This window comes from Meles meles, chromosome 6, assembly GCF_922984935.1.
Source record: "Meles meles chromosome 6, mMelMel3.1 paternal haplotype, whole genome shotgun sequence".
NCBI classification, from domain to species: Eukaryota; Metazoa; Chordata; class Mammalia; order Carnivora; family Mustelidae; genus Meles; species Meles meles.
Window position 1 is genome coordinate 121,970,566 of NC_060071.1, and position 23,991 is coordinate 121,994,556.

Here is a 23,991-nt window from a genome sequence, read left to right on the forward strand (position 1 = left end):
ATGTAGGAAGAAAAAAAGTAATCTCAGGAGAGTTTCTGAGATGCAAAAAGGTTTGGTGGGTAAAGAAAATCTAAACAACCATAATGTTGAAATCATGGGGTTTAAAAAAAAGAACTGAATCTTTGGGCAAAAATTGCATATAGTTTGGGAGCTGATAGGAATTAGTGTTCTGAGATGTACTATTCCTCAAACTTTAACATGCTCATAAATCTTGAAATGTATAAATTTCCAAACCAGTTGAAGAAAGAATAGAAAACCTTAATATCCTATAACTGTTAAAGAAATGGGTTAGTAAAAATCTTCCTGCCAGGACAACACTTGATTCAGTTTTAAGAATGAGTTCTGCCAAATATTCAAGACATAGATCATTCTAATCTTCTGCAAACTCTTTCAGAGAATAGAAAAAGTGGGATTCTTCTTCCAGTTAATGTGTGAGCCTAGTATAACTTTGATTCTAAAAACCACTAAGAGAATATGAGGAAGGAAAAATAGACACCAGTTTCGAACATGTAAGATTTTTAATATCAAATTATTGAAATCAAACTTGGTGTATATTTTCCTTCAATACAGTTAATACTTTATCCCGTTATCTAGCTCAGCTTTTTGAGTGGTGTGATCACAGGTCCTTAAGACAATTCTGCAAAGGTGAGGAAAGACTTTGTCAGTAATGTTTTACCTTGGCATTTTCATTTCATGCCTTTTCACTGTCGTGTTTTTGGTCTGTTGTTAGCTGTGGGTACTGCTTTTCCTTTTTGTCAGCTGACAGTGTGCTTGCTCTTATGAGAACATGGAATAACTAAGATGTCAGTGTAGGTATTTCTGCATTTAAAATCACATTTTTGATGACTAAATGGAGTAGGTGGAAACTTTTCCTATGAATATAATAAAATCTCAATTTTTATTCAAAAATTTCCCCACTGATCCTTCAGTTTCATTACCTTTTTAAGATAATTTTTTCCAGCACCACTTAGAATAATAGAAAAGCCTCATCAGATGTCTTTATGTGTCATGCCAGGTTTTCTTTGGAAGTGAAACTGAAAATTCTTCTGATGAATTAATTTTTATGTATTTTGAACTATATAAAATGCTATTCATCCAGTATCTTGAAGACTTTATGGAATATTACAATATCAAAGATTTGCTTTTGATCTCATACTTAAATGCATGTAATATTCATTTAAAAATCTCTCTTTGGGGGCACTTTGGTGGCTCATTTGGACTCTTAATTTCAGTTCAGGTCATGATCTCAGGGTCATGGGATTGAGCCCTGCATTGGCTCCGTGCTCAGCGGGGGTCTGCTTTATTCCTTCCTTCTGCTCCTCCAACCCCCCCCCCCCCCCCCGTTGTATGCATGCTCACTATCTCTTTCTCTCAAATAAATAAAATCTTTTTAAAAAGTAAAAGTAAAAATGTCTTTTTTATTCAAACTGTTGAATTATTTTTTTTTTCAGCTATCTTACTTCTATTGATCTGTCACTGACCAGTTTCCTCCGATAGAAACTTGGAAGTAATTTTTGTTTTTTTTCTCTTTTTATTTCTTGTTCCTCACAAAAGCCTATAATTTTTCCTTCACAATGACCCTTGGATTGGCCTTTTCTGTTCCTAGTGCCATCACTCATATTACCTTATACATGGATTATTGTTAGGGCTTCCCTAACTGTTCTGCCTTTCTGCAAGTTCTCTCTTCCATTTTGTGCATTCTATATATATTCTGTTGTAAATGGTAATCATCCTCATTAAAATTCAACATATTGTGCTATTATCCTATTTCAGAACTTTTTTTTTTTTTTTTTTGCAGTTAATTAATTCAAATCCAAGGTCTTGCCTTGCTTTCGGGCTTAGCTCTGTTTTCTCCTGTCTTTTTTGTCTGTTTACCCTGATATTTCACCTACTTTCTAGTCTGGTTAATTTTCTTTTACTCCCCTATAGTTATGCATCCTTTCCCATATTCTGCTACTCTGCCTTATCTTATTCCCATATTCCTAGTTCTCCCCTTCTCTTCTGCCTAAATCCTGCTCAGATTGATTCATTATCTGAACTGCAGCACTGAAAATCCTTTGTAGAGAACATAGCACTGAGTGGTTCTCTGGATTTTCCTTCATGTCTGCTGTTTTTCTTTTAGATTATAAGCTCCTGGGATCATCCCTATGTATTTTTCCATCTCTGTTGCCCTGCCCCATCTCCATAGCTCATAACAGTATGAAGCATTTTAGTTTAACAAGTATATAATTCATGTTCTTATCTCTAGCATTATTCTTGAGATTTATACTTCCAAGTCCAGGAAATAGCTTTGATTCATCTTTTAGAATTACACTTGCCCCTTGAATAATGTGGGATATAAGGGTGCACATAGTTGAAAACCCATGTATATATAACTTTTGATGGCCCAGAAACGTAATTACTAATAGCCTCTTGTATCAGAAGCCTTACTGATAATGTAAATGGTCAATTAACACATGTTTTGTGTGCTATATTATGCACTGTGTTTTTGACATAAAGTAAGCTAGTTAAAAATGTCATGAAAATCATATGGAAGAGAAAATACATTTACAGTACTGTACTGTATTTTTTAAAAAATTCATTTATAAGTGGACACTTGAAGTTCAAATCCATGTTCAAGAGTCAGCTGTATTTTGTTTCATGATGAAATTTTGGATTGTTTGTGAGAATACTGATTCTGTTTTTATTGCTCTCCTTTTCTGCTGCTTTATTTTTAACCATTTGCTTTCTCTGAGACATGTGTCCAGGAAAAGGTGAAGAAGGTCTTTAAGTGTATCCATTGTGTGGATTAGTATTTCTGATGCTTAGTGGAACATGATGGTCTTAGCTTAAGATTTTAGTATTCTCTTTGAATTTCCTTTGTTCATCATACATGATCCTGAACTTTGGAGATTTTTTGCCATTATGCCAGAAAGAATTTTTTTGCCATATAACCAACCATAAAGGGTGCAGCTGAGTTGATTTCCTCTTCCAGTTTTGGTGCATTCATAATCGTGAAGTATTTGAGTAGCCAGGATGCCATACGTAATTCAGGTTTGAATCTTGAGGTTACCATTACCTACTTGAGTTCCTTGGGTAAATCACCTGAACTCCTGAGAGTCCAAATCCCTGTTGACATAAGTCAATAATACCTACCTCACAGTGTTGTTACAGGATTAGTAGAAGAATGGGTATGAATTGCCACTTGCTAGATGACCATCAGTTGTGGTTATTTATTGAATAGGAAACGCCACTGTAAAGCTGTACCCTAAATGAGGAAAAACAAAATTATTTAGGACTTCTTCGTAGGGATAACTAGATTTTTCACATAGTCGTTCACTCTGTTAGCATATCTGGGAGTAATTTCTTTTTTTTTTTTTTAAAGATTTTATTTATTTATTTGACAGAGAGAGATCACAAGTAGACAGAGAGGCAGGCAGAGAGAGAGAGGGAAGCAGGCTCGCTGCTGAGCAGAGAGCCCGATGCGGGACTCGATCCCAGGACCCTGAGATCATGACCTGAGCCGAAGGCAGCGGCTTAACCCACTGAGCCACCCAGGCGCCCGTCTGGGAGTAATTTCAACTGAAGTTACCTTTTTTATTTTTGAGAGCGAGAGAGGGAGAATGCATTTGTGCATGAACACGTAGAGGTCAGGGGGAGGGGCAGAGCGAAAAGGAGAGAGGATCTTAAGCAGGCACCATGCCCAGCATGGAGGCTAATGCAGGCCTCAGTCTCAGGACCTTGAGATCATGACCTGAGCTGAAATCAAGAGTTGGTCGCTTAACTGACTGAGCCACCCAGGCGCTCCTCTGAACACCCTTTCTGTACTTTAGGTTGACATTCTTATGTGATAATATACAGAAAATGAATAATAAAACATTTAGATTGCCTGACCTGTAGTGAATGCTGTATAAACTCCAGCTGTTTATGTAACTGAAAGGGAAAGAAGCCCAGCTTCTAAAAGAGCTAATATAACCCATTACCAAGGTCTCAGATTAGCTTGATATGTAAGTGAATGGTTTTTCTGAACAAATATTTTATGAGAAAGCCTAAAATATGTCCACCAAGAGGGAAATACAACCACCACAGATTTCAGCTGACTCTTCCTGGTTTGTTCTCCACACTACAGCTGGAGTGGTCCGTCCTAAGTACAAAATTAGACCTGTCACTTCTCTATTTAAAACTTTCAGTTCAGTCCCATTGCATGAAGGATTCATTCATTCACATGTATTTATCAAGAGGCAAGTACTGTTTTGGGTGCTGGGGGTATAGAGTAGTGAGCATTACAAAAAAAATTATACACACACACATATATATATATCACATATAAACTTTCAAATTGAATAATAAGGATCTGGTCTTCATTTAATATAGAATTATTCCTGGGCTTATGAAACCATGGAATAGCAGCAGAATATAGGAAATCACAGTGCCTTGCCACCAAGAATATCTGATGAGCAACAATTGTTTATGCCTACCTCAGTCCCTGATACCCTTATAAGAATGTCACTTTTTCCTTGCTGTGTGGAAATTTTTTTTTTTTTTTACATTGAATCAATAGCAGATCTTGCAAGCTGTCCCACGGAAAGACTTACTTATCCAGTAGAGAGACTTACCTTTTGGTTGCTTACCTCAATCTTAAGTGCTGTTGTTGAAATGGTGACTCTGGTAGTACTTTACTCAACTGTCCCATTGTCTCATTGTCCCAGACACTCTGAAAATCATCCCTGATGGGACAGCCTTTTCTATTTTTATTTTTAATTTTTACTGCAGGGTTTTCAGAAACATATTTATTAAATGAGTCATTTCTATTTCTCCTGGGTAATTTGCCACTAGGGGGTGCTAGAAATTGCACTAGGCAACTTGTGAAATGATAAAGGGGGGAAATTTGGTTCAAATCTTATAGAAGACTGTTTATGAAGTATGATGACTTAGTCATCATTTCTCACTTTATTCTCTTAAGTGTTTGGAAAGTATCCCTCTTAAAATAGTACTTTTCAAAGCATGTGTTCATTAAATTGTCAAAATTGTTATTCAAACCAGTTTGTATCTGTATCTGTAGATACCCACTATGCCTTATGCTTCCATGTAAACCTACAGTGTTTATGGAAATCGTAGAGGTTAAATGTTTTAGTGTTTTACGCCTTAATCATAAAATGATTCATATGTTGGTTGACATTGTCTCCCTAATGTAAATACAATTGTCAAATCAAATACGATTTGATTTATTACTGATACTATCCTAAGTCATGTTTGCTAGAAGCAGAGCCCAGGTCAGGGACTTAGGTACACGTGATTTATTGCAAGAATGCTCTCAGGAGAGAGTGAGGAAAGGAGAAGTAGCAGGGGAAGAACTTAAACAGCATGTGGTCTAAGCTGGGGTCTAAATTCAGGCGGAATCCATGGAAAGTTTTGGAGCCAAAGTGAGGAGGCAAGCCTTTGTACCTATGGTAGTCATTGACTGTAGGCTGCTTGGGTGGGGGCAGGGTATAGAACAGTGTAATGTAACCTCCTAGGTGAGATTGTGACTTCTGTCTACCTTTGGCCTTTTTCCAGAGGCAGAAGGAGGCAATCGTGGGCTATTAGCAGCTGGGTTATGGGTACCCCAGCCTGCAAAAGTGTGATTTGGTAGACCACCATTCACGTCTACTACAGATGATCGTTCACACTGGCCACTAAGATATAACAAATGGCTTGTTTGTTGAGGTATAAAGAGAATGTTTTATGAATGTGCTTCTTAGTTGTTCTTATTTATTGTTTTTGTGTATTTTTCTTTTAGTGAAATTCTCTGGTAATACCATCCTTGGGTAATCATTTCCAAGTCTAGACCTCACAGTTGGACATGGTTTCCTTTGCAGCTTTTCTTCCCTGTCGAAGCAGAAGCTTTGGTTTTCAAGTCATTTGGCACCAGGAGTAAGAAATGACCTGTGGTTTAAATGGGTCATCCTTATGGAGATAGTCAGGAGTTGACCGTAGCCAGTTACATATATGCAGTTAATGAGTTGGTTTAATGCATGCAGTGTTTTAGTGCTTTCTCTGAAACTTACAAAGTTTTGATCTAGAAGATTATTGTACAGTTAGTCTTTAATTACTCAAACTGATGCAGTATGCATAAATGGTACCTACAGGTGGTTAATCCTGTGACTGTTTTACTTTCAACCTTTGTACCTACTAAGTCTTTTCTTCAATGCGATCACCATCCCTGAGAAAATGTGCTGATTTCTGTTCCTGATTTAGCTCTACTACTGTTTCTGACCATTGAAGGAATTAAACAAATGGGTCAAATGGCCCTGGTTAATTTAAAAACTATAATTGGATTAAACCTAGAATGATGGTACTTTTATTATGTCTCATCTAGATATGCTTTATTTTGCATCTTCTAGAAGATACAAATGTTTATGCCCCAAACAAATGGCCTACCTTGGTGCTTTTTATGAAAATTACTGCTTATGATTTCATATGTTTTCACTGTGTCTCTTTTGTTTACTTTTAATATCTAATTATTTAATCATGTTTTAGATTCATAGCTTTTCTTTACATGCTAGGAGAATAATCTATTTTAGTCAGTCTACCTTCATTAATTTTAGAAATTTTGGGTGTTTCTGATTTTACAAATGAAAACGGTGGCCAATTCTAAAGCTAGTTAGGTTAAAGGCTCAAAGTATCCTTTTAAAATTATATTGAAATACTTAGTTTTATAGGTATGTATTTTTCAAATATTTGGAATTGAGTGTACAATTGACATTATCTGTTGTATAAGGGAATTTAGGAAATAATACTTACTTGATAAATTTTAAAATCAAGTGCATTTTATTTTACATATGTTCTGAAATTTACCTACTTTCAAAAAGAGACTTGAGGGCATTTTAAAAAATAGATTAAAAAGAGAGAGCCTGAAAAAAAAAAAAAAAGACTAGTCAAAAGCCAGATAAAAAGGAAGCGAAGTAGATGTTAGGGATATCTGGGATGAGACAGGCGTAACTGAGTCTTATATTTACCTCTGAGGTAACTAAGAGGCAGATATGAAGGGAAAACTCTGTGACTTGCCTAATTTTCTTTTTCTTTCTTTTCCTCTTTTTTTTTCTTTTTTAAGGATTTTAATTATTTGAGGAAGAAAGAGAGGGAGGGGCAGAGGAGATGGAGAAGCAGACTCCCTGCTGAGCAAGGAGCATGACACAGGGCTTGATCCTAGGACCCTTAAAATCATGACCTGAGCCAAAGGCAGATGCTAAACTGAGTCACCCAGGTGTCCCATAATTTTCTATTTAAAGGAAAGGCATATAAATTCAGCTAGAACAGTGGCTTTCAAGCTCTTCTGATTATTACCCCTAGGATAAAATAGGTACATTTTGTATTACAGCTCAGTATGTGTATTTATATTATGCATATAGACATATAGACGTATGAACACACACACACACACACACACACACACACACACACATTTTCCACTAACACTTACATGTGTTTGTTATTTGCCAGAATGCTCATATTAATTTATTTAACCCCACACCTTATAAAGTAGGAAATATTACTGTCCCTAGTGAGGAAATTGAGACACTGTTATCTTTATTATTATTATTATTTTAGAGAGAAAGAGAGCACAGGTGGGGGTGGAGGGAGCAGAGAGAGAGGGAGAGAGAATCTCAGATTCCCTACAGAGCACAGAGCCTGATGCGGGGCTTAATCTCACAGTCATGACCTGAGTGGAAACCAGGGGACAGATGCCCAACTGACTGAGTCACCCAGGTTCTTATCTTAACTGTTCTACCCAGGGTAAACAGTTTTACCTAAGGTAAAGAGTTATCTTAACTGTTTTACCCAAGATCATATAGTTACTAAATAATACATCTAGGGCTCAAACTCAGGCAGTCCAGCCCAGAGTCTGTGGATTAACCATTGCTCTGTACTACCCTCTTTTCCCCTCGTATGTGCTCAGATTTGTATATTAATATGTACATACACAGGCTCATGCATATATGAAGAGAAAACAGAGGTTCCATGAAATACTTGCAGTATATTTGGCTCTCTTTTTAGTTTTTTAAACTGCTATTTGAACCTACTAAATTGATACCATCATCCTCTCATGGGTCACAGCCCACTGTTTGGAAAAACCCTGTTCAGAGAGGCTTGTGACAAGTGCTAAAGTTATCGAATGGTCTTTATATCGTGACCATTAAATCATATCATGAGAATAACGTCTTTGATAAAAGAGGCGGTGGTATTATTGAAAACACATAATTGTGTTTTTTGTCTCTTTAGAAAGCGATACACATAAGGTTAAAGTACTTTACTGATAGAACCGAGCTGCTTCTATGGTCCAAGTGAGGTGCTTCCTGTTGCTCTGTCCACACAGGGGAGATTTTGGACAATTACTGTGATGGACAAAAATGTTTTTCTTGGGGCGCCTGGGTGGCTCAGTGGGTTAAGCCTCTGCCTTCGACTCAGGTCATGATCCCAGGGTCCTGAGATCGAGCCCCACATCGGGCTCTCTGCTCAGCGGGGAGCCTGCTTTTCCCTCTCTCTCTGCCTGCTTCTCTGCCTACTTGTGATCTCTCTCTCTGTCAAATAAATAAATAAAATCTTAAAAAATAAAATTAAAAAAATGTTTTTCTTTCTTTCTTTCTTTCTTTTAGAGTGGGGAGGGGCAGAAGGGGAGAGAGAGGGAATCTTAAACAGGCTCCACGGCCAGCATATGAGCCCAAGGTGGGGCTCGATCTCACGACCCTGAGTTCATGACCTGAGCCAAAACCAAAATTTGGGTGTTCAACAAGCCACCAAGGTGCCCCAGTAATGTTTCTTTTTGATTCTAAGGTCTGATTAATCAGGTGAATCTTTAGAAGTACCAGATTATGGTTAGTCGGTGTCACTGTTGCACTGTGAGTGTGTGTTTTCGTGGATGACTCTGCTGCAGTAAAACACTGTGGGGAAGCTGCTTCCCTGGGGTCGGTGGTGGCGGGTGCACAGGGGCTTCATACCTACCCCTGTAGCATTACTGTGTACCCTCGGCTTGCCTGTTGACTCGGGTACCAGTTTCCAAGAGCAGAACAGGTGAAACTCAGAATTCCATGACTGTCTTTCTTGCTTGGCTCCATTTCTGACATTGCCATCTTGAGATGAATGGAGTTCCACAGGGGAAGGAGGAGGGAAGGCAGGTGGCCTGTCAGTCCCCAAGACATAGCACACATGGAAAGACAGAAATGTTTTCCCAAGTTAAATTATATACGAGAAAGGGATGGGGCCAGGCATTGTAATTCGTTCTTCTGTGTTGTAGCAGATTACAAAACAGTGGCTGTATATGGATGTCATTGTGTTAGGACATTTTCCTGCTCTAGAATGGTGGCATCTAAGTTTCCTGAGTTCACTTTCACCAGGAAATGTTGCCAGGAATCATGTTTAATCCCCAAATTAAAAGGGATTACTTCATGAAAGCTCATTGTTCCTTCCTCAGAGGAACAGAGTTGGCTGGGTATAGCTTTGCTCTGCAGATCCGCATTACTGGTTTCTTTTGTTAAGGACTCAGCTTCAACTTTCCATCAAAATTATCACCTGAGAGGAAGGTATTTGGCTGTATACTAGAGAGTTCTTTGTTTGGTCCAACCCGTTCACTAGCTTGTTTGTCCTTTTTTTTTTTTTTTTTTCACGCACTCAGCATTGAGTTTCTCTGATGGGGCAGCTTCAGTTACTTGCTAATAATGCAAAGTGAGTAAAATTAGACAGTGTAGGGTTTAGTGGAATTTACGGTCAGTGAAAGTCAGACAAGGAAGCAATCATACGAATAAATGAAAAGTTGTGTTTCTGATCATCCCTGTGACAAAGAATGTGTGGTATCATGAGAACATAGAATTAGAGGAATTGTGCTAGTCTAGGAAGTCAAAAAAGGTTGGCTGTCTGAAGGAGTCAGCTAAATGAGGTGGTGAGAAGGTGGAGAGAGGTAGGAAGTCAGAACCTTTCATTATATTAAGGCTTCTCCCTATCTTAGGGACAGCTGGAAATCAACTGAGCTGAGCCAGAAGGGCTATATTTCTCTCAACAGTTTAGATGGCAGAACAAAAGTGTTTACCAGGTTGAGGATAGGAGTAAGCTGGGAGGCATAGTTAGTATGCCTGATGGCCAGGTCCCCCTTGGACAAGATGGCAGTAATCTGGAAGGAGGAGAGAGGGATGGGGTCCAGCAGTGATGAACATGATCCTCTCTCATCTGATGTGATTGGTACTTGTGGTTAATCAACAAAGGTTGGTTAAGGTGGAAAATCACTTTGAAAGGATATATATAAATACTCTGAACATATTATTTTCACTTAAAAAGGATATATACGTATTCACTTACCAGTGTTTGTTTGTAGGCACAGGACCTTTGAGAAGAAGTTCTTAAACAATAGTTTATTTTGTATAAACTACACTTGTAGTGCATCACCTGAACTTAAGATTCGGATTCTTTAAAGTGGAGTGAGAACCAGACGCATTTGAAGTACTCTGAGTACAAAATCTTTCTAGATTTCCACAATTTTCCCCCAAGCCTTTTATAGTGTTCCGCCCACACCTAGCTTTTCAGCAGCTCTTTTTTTTTTTAAAGTGTCTTGCTTTTATGTAGTTCTTCCGAAGTATTCAACCTCATTTTTCTCTTTTCTTTCGCATTTGCATTTTAGTGGTTTATGTAATATATAGTTAAATTACATAATAACAGTAATATCTACAACAGGAATCAATGGGTGAGGCCACGAGTATCCGTGAATGGTAGGAAGCAGATGGCTGAGCTGCAGAGACAGAAGTGCACGGGGGAACCAGCCAGCCCCAGACTTGCCGTGTGCAGCAGTGTGTTGGACAGAGGGAAGGGGAAGTCTCATGTCTCAGGGGAAGTCACTAAGAATTTCTATCATATATATTTTTTAAAGGCTGTGGTTCAAGTACAGTAGCTTCTGCTACAAGTTTGGTATGAACCCAAAGTGTGACGTGGCTGATAAGCAGTGTGTAAAATATACACAGTTTTAAATAGCATTAAGAATAGTTTGAGTGACGGGAAACAGTGATCTCACAGTGGCTGAGCCATTTGGACCCCAGTGAGAGCAGCATGTCCTCGGTGAGCACTGTAATGAAGTAAATAAACCAGAGGCCTGCTAGAAAAATGGTCCTTAACCTCTTCCTCCAGAATAGTGCATGTACACGTATGTAAATGTTACATGAATTTGGTCTTAGGGCTTTCTGAAGTGATTGCTGTTATAGACTGTAAAAATATTTTTTAGCAAATTGTGAGCTCATTATCATTTTAATGCAAAGATGAAATGCTACTTTTTAAAACTTTTTAATGAATTCACATTTTACAAATAAAGTGAAACGATCAGTTTAATTATGCTCAAAATAAATTTCAGGAAGAAAGCTGCTTTTGTTTAGCTTGAAAAAGTAGTTGAAATTGTGAGGTGGCTTTTGAGATGGTGGCATTAATGTCATCTTGTTTTTAAAACTGTCAATCAGTTTTAACTTTTCTTTATTATGACAACAATTGCTGAAAACCTGATTCATAATGGTAATTGTGGCAAATGGAATAGGATTCCTACATTGGAAAAGCAAACCAAACCTACTCCATGGAGCTAGATGTTTCCCCACGATTCTTGGTTTTAGTTCCTTTCACATTACTTGCTTTATCCTCAATCCATTGAGGTCATCGCCAACAAGGTTTGCCAACATTGTGCTGTCTGTGTCGGCCAGGATAGAATTATACATCCACATTTCAGTTTGAACAGAACTAACTTTCCTAAGAAACTAGCTATAGTTTTCCTCTGAGCCATAGCACTCTTTCTCCAGCTTTGGAGAAGTTTACCTACGTGTCTTGATCCAGTTCTTCCCTCCCCAAATGGCTGCATGGCTAGACAAGCATTCAGTTCTTCAGCAGAACCCAAAATGATGTCTCTAGGGCCTAGAATTTAAGGATTTATTTCATTCCTACAATCACAGGTATCTATCAAGCTAAGTCAGAAATTAAGCCTTCTTGTCATGGATTCTTAGAATTGACTTTCCCTCAGTCTCAAAGTAAGGAGAACTTCTACCTCTCCATCAATCCCTATAAGACTGGTCTTCTGGAAAATCATGAACTCCATGCCCTCTTTTGCTCATATTTCTTGGCAGAGTATCCTGAAAAGGCCCTGGTGCTGATGAATTCAATAAGATTCACAGCAGTACACGGGACTTCTGTGAGGATTGCTGATAAAGCATTTGAAGCCCTTGCATGCGGATGTGGACATTAAAGTCACGCGAAAGCAGGAAGCTCCGTCTCTTCAGTAGAATTAGGGGCTCCATCTGAGCAGGAAGTACTGTTGTTTATTTTTTATGGCCAAAAGAGTTTTCACCATTGGTAGCCTCTCCAGCTTGCAAAAGATACTTTCAAAATTGGAATTCTTTAACGATGTCAGCACACACATAATGAACGAAAGCCAGGAGTTGGCTGCACTAGAAGGCAGGCGGTCATTTATCTGGTTACAAACAGAAAGGATATAATATTGCTGTCAAATTCCAGTTCTAGCGGCCCCTCTTAAAATACTGGAAAACACGTGGGTGGTTCTGAAGTGGATGGTGCTATTAGGTAGAAGGACTGCTTTACTCTCTCCCTCTGTATTAATCTGCAAACCAGCCTACCCAGGGAGGTGTCTCCTATAGTGACTGTGTTTTCTTCCCCCCTGCAGTGTGATAAGCAGCCTCATGGGGGCTTCAAAAACAAGGCCATTTGAACGCAACTGTGTTTTAGTTAGGCAGCCTACTCATAAGATCCTGTTTGTCTGAAATATTTGTTATTTGGAATGTTATAAGGCACTTCTCGAATTTTGTTGACAAAAGCATCTTTGGCACTTACTATGTGATAAAAGTACTTACTGTAGCTTTAGTTAATCATGGCAATTAAAAGTAAAAACAGAAGATTTGTAAGCTTTATCACACTTTTTTGCCTGAAATTTTTTGATAGATGAGAAAGTAATTGTATTGGCGGGCTATATGTAGACTTTGGTGTACGTTATTGGCAAGCTTCTGGATATCATCACATGGCAAAGAAGATGACTGTTTATTATTTGACAGATAGTACATAATGTAGCAATAGGATGGTTTTATGTTATTTGACATATCCATTATCATCCTATGTTATCTTATATTTATGTGGAGAGCATAATAGGACATATTTTTTAAAGTAACAGGGAAGAAATCAAAGAAAAAATGTTTATAACTTACAGAACACATCAGTGGAACCTCCTAGTGGTGAGAAGTCTCAAAATCATTTACTTTAAGATTGGTTTAAGGAAAAAAAAAAAAAAAAAAAAAGATTGGTTTAAGGAGTAAGGACATTTTGAATAAGTGAGATGGCATGATAGTGATTTTAAATATTTAAAAAATTATAGAAGAAGGGTAATATTCTTTTCTGTAAGTCCAAAGAGTGTAGAAGGACCAACAGATAAATATTATAAAAGGCTTGTTTCCACTCGATATAGAGAACATTTTCTGACATTTTCATCTCCCGTCTCCATCAGTGAAATTTGTCATTTTGCAAGACTTTCTCCTCTTAGAAGTTAATAGCACTGTGTCCATTCTGCCACTAAAACACCTAACCTCTGTTGTCACTTCTGTTTAATGTCTGACTCCTTCTTTAGTTGCCTGTGAGTTCATTCACTGAAGGGAGGTGGATGGAACATAGTTCAGAGTGTAGGCGTGGGGCTGAGTGGGCAAGTATGTTCTTCTCTGCTTCAGTTTCTCCATCCGTGCAATGGAGGTCGTCCTCTTACAGGAATGCTATAAGAATGGAGTGAGCTAATGTACTTCTAAAGCACCTGACAAGTACTCAGATTTCAGGTGCCAACATCCTGCATTGGTCAACACTTACGCTGAAAGACTAGCTACATATAAGCCGAACAGCCATCTTCCATCAATGATGGAAGATTTTCTTTGTTGAAGAAGGTATATGGGTACCATAATCTCTAAGGAGCATTCTGGAGATGGGAATCTCAGAGAACAGGAATTTAGGGCAGATGCCGTGTATGTGTAGGGAACACAAAAGCCCCATACTTGCAGAGGACTTCACTTTCTACCGAGTTTATATAATGGCTGACTGGAAGATACAGCACATTTCATTAGAATATTTTCCAGCTTCATTTCAGTGCTTCTGAATAGATTAGCTTTTTTTTTTTTTCATTTTTATACTTCAGTTTAATTTGTTAGTTTCTGAAAGTTATCATTTTCTTTTTTTGGTTCACTTTTACCTCACTAAAATCTCAGTCTACAATTATTTTATTTACAATGAGGTAAGACACACATCTTTTGTGAACTTCTGTATTCCAGAATGTGTTCAGTATGTTTATGGTAGTGATTTTACTGAAACCCAGAGCATCGGACTTCTAGTATTGTGAAGAATCATTTTTTTTTTTAAAGATTTTATTCATTTATTTGAAAGACAGAAATCACAAGTAGGCAGAGAGAGAGAGGAGGAAGCAGGCTCCCTGCTGAGCAGAGAGCCCGATGCGGGGCTCGATCCCAGGACCCTGGGATCATGACCTGAGCCGAAGGCAGAGGCTTTAACCCACTGAGCCACCCAGGCGCCCCGTGAAGAATCATTTTTTAAAATTCATTTTCGGTAGAAAGTGTGGTTCCCTGAGCTTGAATCAGTTCTGCCACTTCTTGCTCAAGTCTTTTGGCCTCTTCCTTACATTCCTTGAACCCATTTCCTCATCTGTGAAATGGAATTACTCAAAGTACCACCATCATTGGCCGTTCTGAGGATTAAGTGAACCAATATGTGGAATATGTTTAGCACAGAGCCTGGCATAGACAAGTTCCTCAGGAAATGTTGGTTTTCCTCCTCCTCAGGAGTATCGCAGCCTTTCTCTGATCCTTAGGTCTGTGTATATCATCTGTTGCTACTCATTTACTTCCCGAAGGACTGACCTGAGTAACACAGAGCTTCCTTAAAGCTCTGTCCCACTAGTGAGTGGATCCGAACAGAACGGTGTGCTAGCCACTGTGAAGGTGTGGGCAGAGTGCAGGGAAGCACTGGTCTGGGTCAGAACTTGGACTGGCTCCAGAATGGTCTGACTAAAGTGTTGAACTTCAGAAGTGGGACTGGGCTTACCCATCCCAGAAGATGTTTAGGGAAGAGAATTTATACGCTGTAGAGATGAATTGGGGACCTACCCCTGCCCTCTTACAGTGGTGTTCCTGCCCTTCTTCCTCCCTCCTCCTTGTACCCCTTCCAGTCCTCTCTTCTTTTCTCTAGGGAAATAGATGCAGATACTTGCTCTGCCTGAGATGGACCTGTGCCTTCCAGTTCCCCAGTGGGGGGAGTGGCGCTGCACACAGGGTTTGCCCAGCTGAGCGCTTAGGAAAAACTTGGGGAGGCTGACCCACTGAGCCATGACTTACTGCCCAGAGATGTAAAGGGACTTCTGTCAGGATTGCTGACATTTTAGGGCATTTTAATATTTTTTTGTCTGAAGGTCTCTTTTGTTTAAAAGTGCCAGCTTATGTTCCTTTAGATTTTTCTGTAAGTATAGAGGGATATGTGAGGTGTTTGATTTAAATGTATGAGATTCTTATTAAGAACTGTTTTAATTTGTTTACATCAACAGCAACACCTGGAGATTTTATTGGATGTCTAAAGTGTCCTAGTTGTTCCAGAATTGGGTTGTGGTTAATTGACCATAATAATAGCTAGTTTCCTACAGCTAAAAATATTGAAAGAATACCAGTAAAATATAACTTTGTCAGCAGTGGCTAGATAGGTAACTACCAAGCTTTGGACCCAGAAATATACTTCGTATACAATTGAAGAAATGTATATAAGAACTATTTTTTATTTATTTATTTATTTATTTATTTATTTATTTATTTTAAAGATTTTATCCATTTATTTGACAGAGAGAGATCACAAGTAGGCAGAGAGGCAGGCAGAGAGAGTGAGAGGGAAGCAGGCTCCCTGCCAAGCAGAGAGCCCGATGCGGGGCTCGATCCCAGGACCCTGAGATCATGACCCGAGCCGAAGGCAGCGGCTTAAACCACTGAGCCACCCAGGCGCCCCAAGAACTATTTTTTAAAGATTTGATTTATTTATTTGAGAGAGAGAGAGAGAGAACACAAGAGAGAGAGAGGGAGCGCCCAAGCAGAGTGGGGGAACTCAGAGCGAGAAGCAGGCTCCTCACTGAGCAGGGAGCCCAATATGGAGCCCCATCCCAGGACCCTGGGATCATGACCTGAGCTGAGAAGGCAGCCGCTTAACCGACTCAGCCACTGACTCAGCCACCCAGGCACCTCTATGAAAGAACTATTTGAAAGTGCAGTCAAGATACTTTTTCATTCAAAGAATGTTTGTTACGCATTGTAACTTTCAACTTCCAAGAAATTACCATTGTGTTTGGTATTTTAGTTGTTTTTATTTTTTCTTCTCATTTTCAGCTTACGGAAAAGTATTTCTGGTTCGTAAAATCAGCGGTCATGATGCTGGCAAGCTGTATGCCATGAAAGTCTTGAAGAAAGCCACAATAGTGCAAAAGGCCAAAACAACAGAGCACACAAGGACCGAGCGGCAAGTCCTAGAGCACATCAGGCAGTCACCGTTCTTGGTGACCTTGCACTATGCTTTCCAGACAGAAACCAAACTTCATCTCATTTTAGGTAAGTGTCCATCATCGATAGACTTCTAATGAGAATGCTTTCTCTTGGGTCTTGAGTTGCAATGAACGGAAAGGGCAGCATACTGTGGACTTAGAAGAAATGAAATGTTTTGACCTTCAATTCTTCTCTCTGTGGTGACAATTCCTGGCACATCCTGAATTGCTCTGGATTTGGGACCTCCCAACCTGAAGGAACTTATATTCTTCTATTCCACATTCCTTTCTTAATCTCAAGAAATGCTTGGGTCATTGGGCGTGTCTGCTTCCCTGGGCGGTGGGCTTCCGCTTACATGTGAGGAGCTGAATGGGGAAGCGGGCCACAGTTTCTGCTTCCGGAGTTCTCAGGAACGTCCAGGTTTGGGCGGACAAAGGGATATTTATGGAAATCAGTAACTGAGAAAAATAAAAAAGAAAGTCTTCTATTCTCAGAGATCCTTTGCTTTTCTGGTGTTAAATATGCACATAAAGGAGATGCCCACCAACCAGTCAACAGGTCACTCCCATTTCTACCCACAGGCCCTTCCTGAATCCTTTCCTTTCCCAAATAGTGTTGGACTATCATCTATGAACTTCGAAAATGTCCTCTGCTACATGTTGCCAGATTGCCTTGCAGAAGAGTTGCACCATTTTCTGTTCCTACTAATAGTAGATGGTGGTACTGCTAATATCTCATGTTGTCATCATTTGTTACAATTTTCATCCCATTCTTATGATCATTTGCATTTGCATGTTATGATCTCCTAGTTATCGAACTGTTCTGAGAATTAGATGAGCTAGAATTTCACATAGTTCTCTGTAAGCATTAGCTGTTTCATGAGTGCCTATGGTATGCCAGCACTATGCTAAGTATTACCCATGGTGATCACTGACCCTCACAACAGTGCTGCTGGAGTCCCCCCATTAGCGATGCCGAACATTTGAGAAGCTATATTTCCTGAAGTTACATATCTTGGGTAAACTTGAGAATGAAGGTCGGGACTTAGGTCTGACCCATTTCGAAGTCTGCCCAATAGTGCTGCCTATATTCTTTGATAACTGGTTGTGCAAACAGGTTCTTAAATATAGTGGGCAATTTTGTTGAATGCACTTTGGAAATTATGCTTTTGTAAATGATGCCTAAATTCTCATTCACTTTTTGAGTCATGAGGTTACACTGCAGACTCAGTCTGCAATGCTAGGCATCAACTAAGAATCCTAAATCTCTTATGTAGAGAGGCCAGATCCTCCTCTGCTCTGTCACAGTCCCCATTAATGTCATTGTCTGTCTGATGTTCCTACACATCAGTATCATTTGGCTCTTCTTTCTGCCTCCTATGCGTATCTGCTTTGCTATGTTATTTACCCGTTCTTAAATATGTATTCCTGGATCTTTTTACCTGGTTGCCAGGGGACAGAGCATTTTAATACAATGGTTTCAACTATTAGAGCAGCAGAACTCTTACCCCAAGGGAAAACACAAATGAAAACAAACAAAAATAAATACCACTACCTAAATCTAAGCTCAAGGGCACCAAGCCCTACCAGTTTATTTCTATCCCTGCCCTACAAGAATTTCCAGGGAGGCTTTAGGAAGTCTGTGAAGATTGGTTGAGAAATAATTACCTTGTTTAAGCTTCTCCCTTTACAGTGAACCAGCTCATAAAAGTTAAATCGCTGCCTAAGATTGTGTAGCGGTGCAAGCCAGAAGTAGCCAGAACCCAGCCTCCTAGACCACACCATCATGCGGCAGCTTTTCTCTGCCCTCTCCTCTCTCTTCTTCTGGTTCTCATCATAACTGTACTCCATCTTTTCCGTTTCTTTTTACTGCTTATTGTAAATAGTGTAGTTTTTGTAAATCATGTTTTTAATTTAAAAGTAGAGGAGTGGAATATTTTGTATTTGATTAAAAAACTATAGCCTTTAATAGTGTTGCTTTTTAGCTGTTGGCTCTCCATTAATTTTGCTGTCAGTGACCCATAAATAAACAAAGGCAGAACAAAACAGGGAAGCCAGTTTCTCACGCCAGCTCATGAGTAGAATGTGGACTAGAATAGCGCCTTTGCTCCCTCATGGGTGAGGCCATGCATTTGGAAAGCATGCCCTCTACTTCCCCGCTTCATGGATATATTTAGCATAATTTCTCTTTGTGCGTGTTTATAGTTGTTATTCGACTTTAAAGACAAAACTTTTCAGAATCTTAGAACAATACTCTATTATAAACTGTCTTTACGGTTCAGTTTGTGGTGCTTAGAATGCGCAGTAGGTCGATTTTCCAAATATCGTGTTATATATACACGTAGCCCTTGTCTTAGTTTACTCGAGCTGCCACAGCAGAAGACCACACACTGGGGAGCTGAAACAACAGACATTTACTTCCTCACAGTTCTGGGGGCTGGAAGTCCCAAATCCAGGTGAGGGTGGGGTAGGGTTTTCTCTGTGGGCTGTAAGGAAGTACTTGCCCCAGGCCTCTGTCCCTCCCTGGCTGGCACCTGGCTTCCCTCTTGCTGCCTCTTCACCTGGCCCTCCCCTGGTGGGGCTTTCTGTGTTCAGTCATCCCCTTCTGAGGGATACCAGTCAGACTGGATTAGGGCCCACCCCTGCTGGCCTCCTTTTGTAAAAGTATCGTTAATTACCTTTAAAGAACCAGTCTTCAAATACAGTCACATTCTAAGGTACTGGGGGTTAGGGCTTCTATATATTAATTTGGGGGTGGGTGGGGACCCAGTTCAGCCCATAACTATCTCTAAAGTTTATTGATTAACTGACTTTATCCAGTTTGGTGTACTCTTAGAGGTTAATAGCAAGAATTTTCATGCAGAGCTCTTCAGGGACCCAGCTGACCTTTTTGTTTGAAGAATAAGTCAACATTATAGGTCTTTTTTTTTTTTTTTTTAAGATTTTATTTATTTGACAGAGAAAGATACAGCAAGAGAGGGAACACAGGAAGGGGGAGCGGGGGCAGGAGAGGGAGAAGCAGGCTTCCTGCTGAGCAGGGAGCCCGATGCAGGGCTCAGTCCCAGGACTCCGGGATCATGACCTGAGCTAAAGGCAGACGCTTAGTGACTGAGCCACCCAGGCACCCCAACATTATAGGTCTTTTTAAAACACATAATCTATTTTAAAATCTATTTATTACTACAAAAGCACATATGTGCATATAGAAAATACGGAAAAGCAAAAATAAGAAAAATATTTTCACTACCCAGAGTTTACATCCTTATATAGCACTTGGTTATCACTTAGTATATATCCTTCTAGATCTTTTCATGTGTGTGTCTGTGTGCTTGCATGTTTTATCAAATAAGGTTGTCTTGTTCCTACAGTTTGTAACCAGTGGGTTGTTTTTTGTTTTTTTGTTTTTTCAGTTAATGATGTCTGCCTTTCCTGGTTAATAAACTTACATTTCATTTACTGTCCAGTGGTACCAGCTATTTATTGCTCATAGTAAACCACTCTACAATTTAGTTGCTTAAACGGTGACTTATTTTCTCATAATTTTGTGACTTTGTGGGGGAATCTCTGCTGTTCTGGCCCCGGCCTGGCTCACACGGTACACAGCTAGCTAGAGAGTTGGCTGGGCTTAAAGCACCAAGACGATTTTGCTCTCGTGTCTGAAAGTTGGTGCTGGCTGTTGTCTGGGGCACCTCTCATCCTCATGCAGTAATCAGCTTCTTCACAGCATGGCAGCCTCTGGGCAGCTCATGAGAGGCTGCCAAGAGGGTAAAGGGAAAGACTACAAGGCCTCCCCAGGCTAGGCTCTGGAACTCACACAGCCCCACCTCTAACACAATACCAGCCCAGATTCAGTGGTATAGAAATAGACTTCGCTACTGTTGGTTTGTTTTTTAAATTAAGGTATAATAGACATACAGCAGTTTATTAGTCTTAGGTACATAATGTAATGATTTGGTATTTCTATATATTGAAAAATGATTAAGTAAATCTAATGAATGTCCCTCATCACACCTAGTTCCAGAATTTTGTTGTTGTGATGAGAACTTTGAGGACTTACAGCATGTCACCATGCTGTACATTACATCTCCACGACTGACTTGATTTTTTTCTGACTTATAACTGAAAGTTTGTACCTTTTGACTCCCTTCACCTATGTTGCCTACCTTCCCCCACCTCTGTTTCTGGCAACCACCTAACTGTTCTTATTAGCTTGGTTTTGTTTGTTTGTTTGTTCCTTTTTAGAGATTCCACATGTAATTAAGGTTGTATATTCATCATTGTCTAATTTATTTCACTTAAGGTAATGCCCTCAGAGTCCATCCATGTTGTCACGAATGACACGATTTCATTCTTTTTTATGACTGAATAATACTCCACTGTGTATACACGTACCACATTTTCTTTTTCCGTTCCTCGTTGGTGGACACTTAGGCTGTTTCTGTATTTTGGCTATCATAAATAATGCTGCAGTGAACATGGGAGTACATGGATTGAGTTCGTGTTTCTGTTTTCCTCAGGTAAATACGCAGTAGTAGAGTTGCCGGATGATATGGTTCTTCTATTTTTTATTTTTCTTAAAGATTTTATTTTAAGGAAGCTCTATACCCAACCTGAGCCCAAACTCATAATCCCAAGATTGAGAGCTGTGTGCTGAATGAGCCTGCCATGCATCCCTGTGTTTTCAATTGTTTGGGGACCCTCTATACTGTCTTCCACAGTGGCTGTACCACTTTGCATTCCCACCAAGAGCGCACGACAGTTCCCTTTTCTCCACATCCTTGCCAAAGACTTCACTTCCTGATGAGGGGCACTACGAGTAGTTTGTGGCCATCTACCACATAGGTCCATCCATGTTCACTTTTCACCAATTGTCACATAGTATCCCTTGCAGCTGATTTGTCCAAACCATGACCCAGTCCAGGAACTTGAACTTGGTTATTATGTCTTGACATTTCTTAATCTGGAGCATTCTCTTTTTTATAGTGGTCTGAGAATATGTCTTGTAGTATCTGTTAGTTCATCCCTCTCTCTGCTGGATTCCGGTAGTTGGAAGTTAGAGCTCATCTTGATCGATTGACATTAAGTGTTTTAGCTGTAATAAATCATAGGTGATATTGCATGTTTCATATTGTATCACTTCAGGAGAAACCGATTATCAGGTTGTTAGTAATGCTGAGACTCAATTACAGAGGTGACAGTCTGCTCCCTTTATAACAGGGCTATGTTTTTCCCTGAGAAGTGAAAATAACTTGTGTGATGTTTTGACGTCTTACGGTTTTAACAATTAACACTCAATAATTACTTGCTTAAACCAACTATTTAATTATGAGTTACAAAATGGTGATTTTCTAAATCTGTCATTTCTTCCAGAGGTAGCTTGCTCTGTTTACTGTTGTGACTGTTCTTTTCCTCACTTAGCGGTGTATCCTAGAGTGCACCCTCTTGTTCTTTTTCATCACTTCATAGTATGCCATTCTGTTCCGCAGTGTGTCTGAACAGTTCTCTGTTAGAGACAGGAGGGCTGTTCCTAATCTTTTATTTTGTTGCTTCAGGTACAACTTGCACATGTCATTTCCCACTTGCATAGTAAAAAAGTACTTGATTCCTGGAAGGATCCATATTTTGCACATACGCTTCCCTAGGAGTTGGACCACTTTACACTCCCGCCACATTGCTTGCGAGCACCATTTTTCCACGGAGTGCCGTCACACTTGGGGACATTTACGTGTCTCACAGGTGAGGCATGGCAGCTCCGCATAGAGCTGATGTACATTCTTCTTAGTGAGGGTGAACGTCTTTGCTTAGGGTTCAAAGGTCATTTTCTTTTTTTCCTGAGAATTATTTATTTGCACCCTTTGGCCATTTTTGTCTTAATTTTCAAGGAGCTCTTAGAGAGAATAACCATTTGCAATGTGCACTGTAAAAATTGCCCTGCTTTCCATTTGTCTCTTGACATTATGATGTTTTTACCAGGTAAAACATTTAACTTTACATGCAGTGGAATTTATTTTAAAACTATTTTTATGGCTTATGGATTTTCAGTCATAAGCCATAAAAGATCTTCCTCAGCTTTGAGGTTATAAAGGAATTCACTGATTTTTTTTTCCAGTGCTTATAGTTTTATTTTTTCATAGAGTGTTTTGATAACATGGGAACATAAAATAGTATCCAACCTAATCTTTTTCAAATGGCTCCTAGTTTTTCTAGCACCATTTGGTGAGACGTCCAAGTTTACACTGACTTGAGCTCTGCCTTTCCCATATTTTATTTTATTTTTTGAAAGATTTTATTTATTTGACAGAGAGAGACACAGTGAGAGAGGGAACATAAGCAGGGTGAGTGGGAGAGGGAGAAGCAGGCTTCCTGCGGAGCAGGGAACCTGATGTGAGGCTCAATCCCAGGACCCTGGGATCGTGCCCCAAGCTGAAGGCAAACGCTCAACGACTGAGCCACCAAGGTACCCTGAATATTTTAGATTCTCATATATGTTAGGGTCTGTTTCTTATTCTTTGTTGTGTTTGGTTTCTTGAATCATCTTCCGTAATCATGCTGTTTTAGTTTATCGGAGTTCTACAGTGAGCTTTAACCTACAGTGGGCTTTAACCTGGCAAGACTAGTCCCCTTTATCTTCCATTGCTCTTATTTCTCAGAACCTTTTGGGGGCCCATCATGTTTGTTTATTTTTTTAACAAGAACTTTAAAATCAAATTGTCTAGTGCTGGGGGCGGGGCTCGCTAGGGTTATTTTCATTGGGATTGTTTTGATTTGATTTGATTTTTTTTTTTTTTTTTTTGAGAGTGAGAGAGAGGACATGTGCAAGGCAAGGTGGGCAGAGGGAGAGGGAGAGGGAGAATCTTCAGCAGGCTCCATGCCCAGCACAGAGTCCAACATGGGGCTTAGTCTTACCACCCTGAGACCATGACCTGAGCCAAAACCAGGAGTCCAGTGCTTAACTGATAAGTCACCCAGACACCCTAGGATTATTTTAAAATTTTTTAAAAATTAGGGAAGGGCACCTGGGTGGTGCACTCGGTTTAAACATTGGACTCTTGGTTTTGGCTCGGGTCATGATCTCAGGGTGGTGCGATCGAACCCTGGGTTTGGCTCTACGCTCAGCACAAAGTCTACTTGAGAATCTCTCTCCCACTGCCCCTCCCTTTCGTGTTTTCTCTCTCTCAAACAAATAAATAAATCTTTAAAAAAATTTAGGGAGAATTGACATTTTTATGATACTGGTTATTCCTGTTTTAAGAACATGGTAAATCTCATATGTTGAAATCTACTTCTGAGACCTTCGGGGGAGTGTTTTGTCATTTTCCTCCTACCCAGCTTTCTCAAGTTAATCTTAGATATCCTGTCATGTGTTGCTGTTGTACATGGGGTCTTCTCTTCCACCGTATCTTCTAGCTGATGCGAACAGTCTTCATACATTAATTTATACC

At 39.6% G+C, this 23,991-nt stretch overlaps 1 protein-coding gene across 1 annotated transcript in view; it reads left to right on the forward strand.

Moving 5' to 3' along the window:
* Nucleotides 1-23,991, forward strand: part of RPS6KA5 (ribosomal protein S6 kinase A5) — a 179,092-nt gene that overhangs the window by 56,498 nt on the left and 98,603 nt on the right. The window contains exon 3 of the mRNA XM_046007694.1: nt 16,398-16,616. Within this exon, the coding sequence (XP_045863650.1) occupies nt 16,398-16,616 (219 nt within the window). The remainder of the gene's footprint in view (nt 1-16,397; nt 16,617-23,991) is intronic.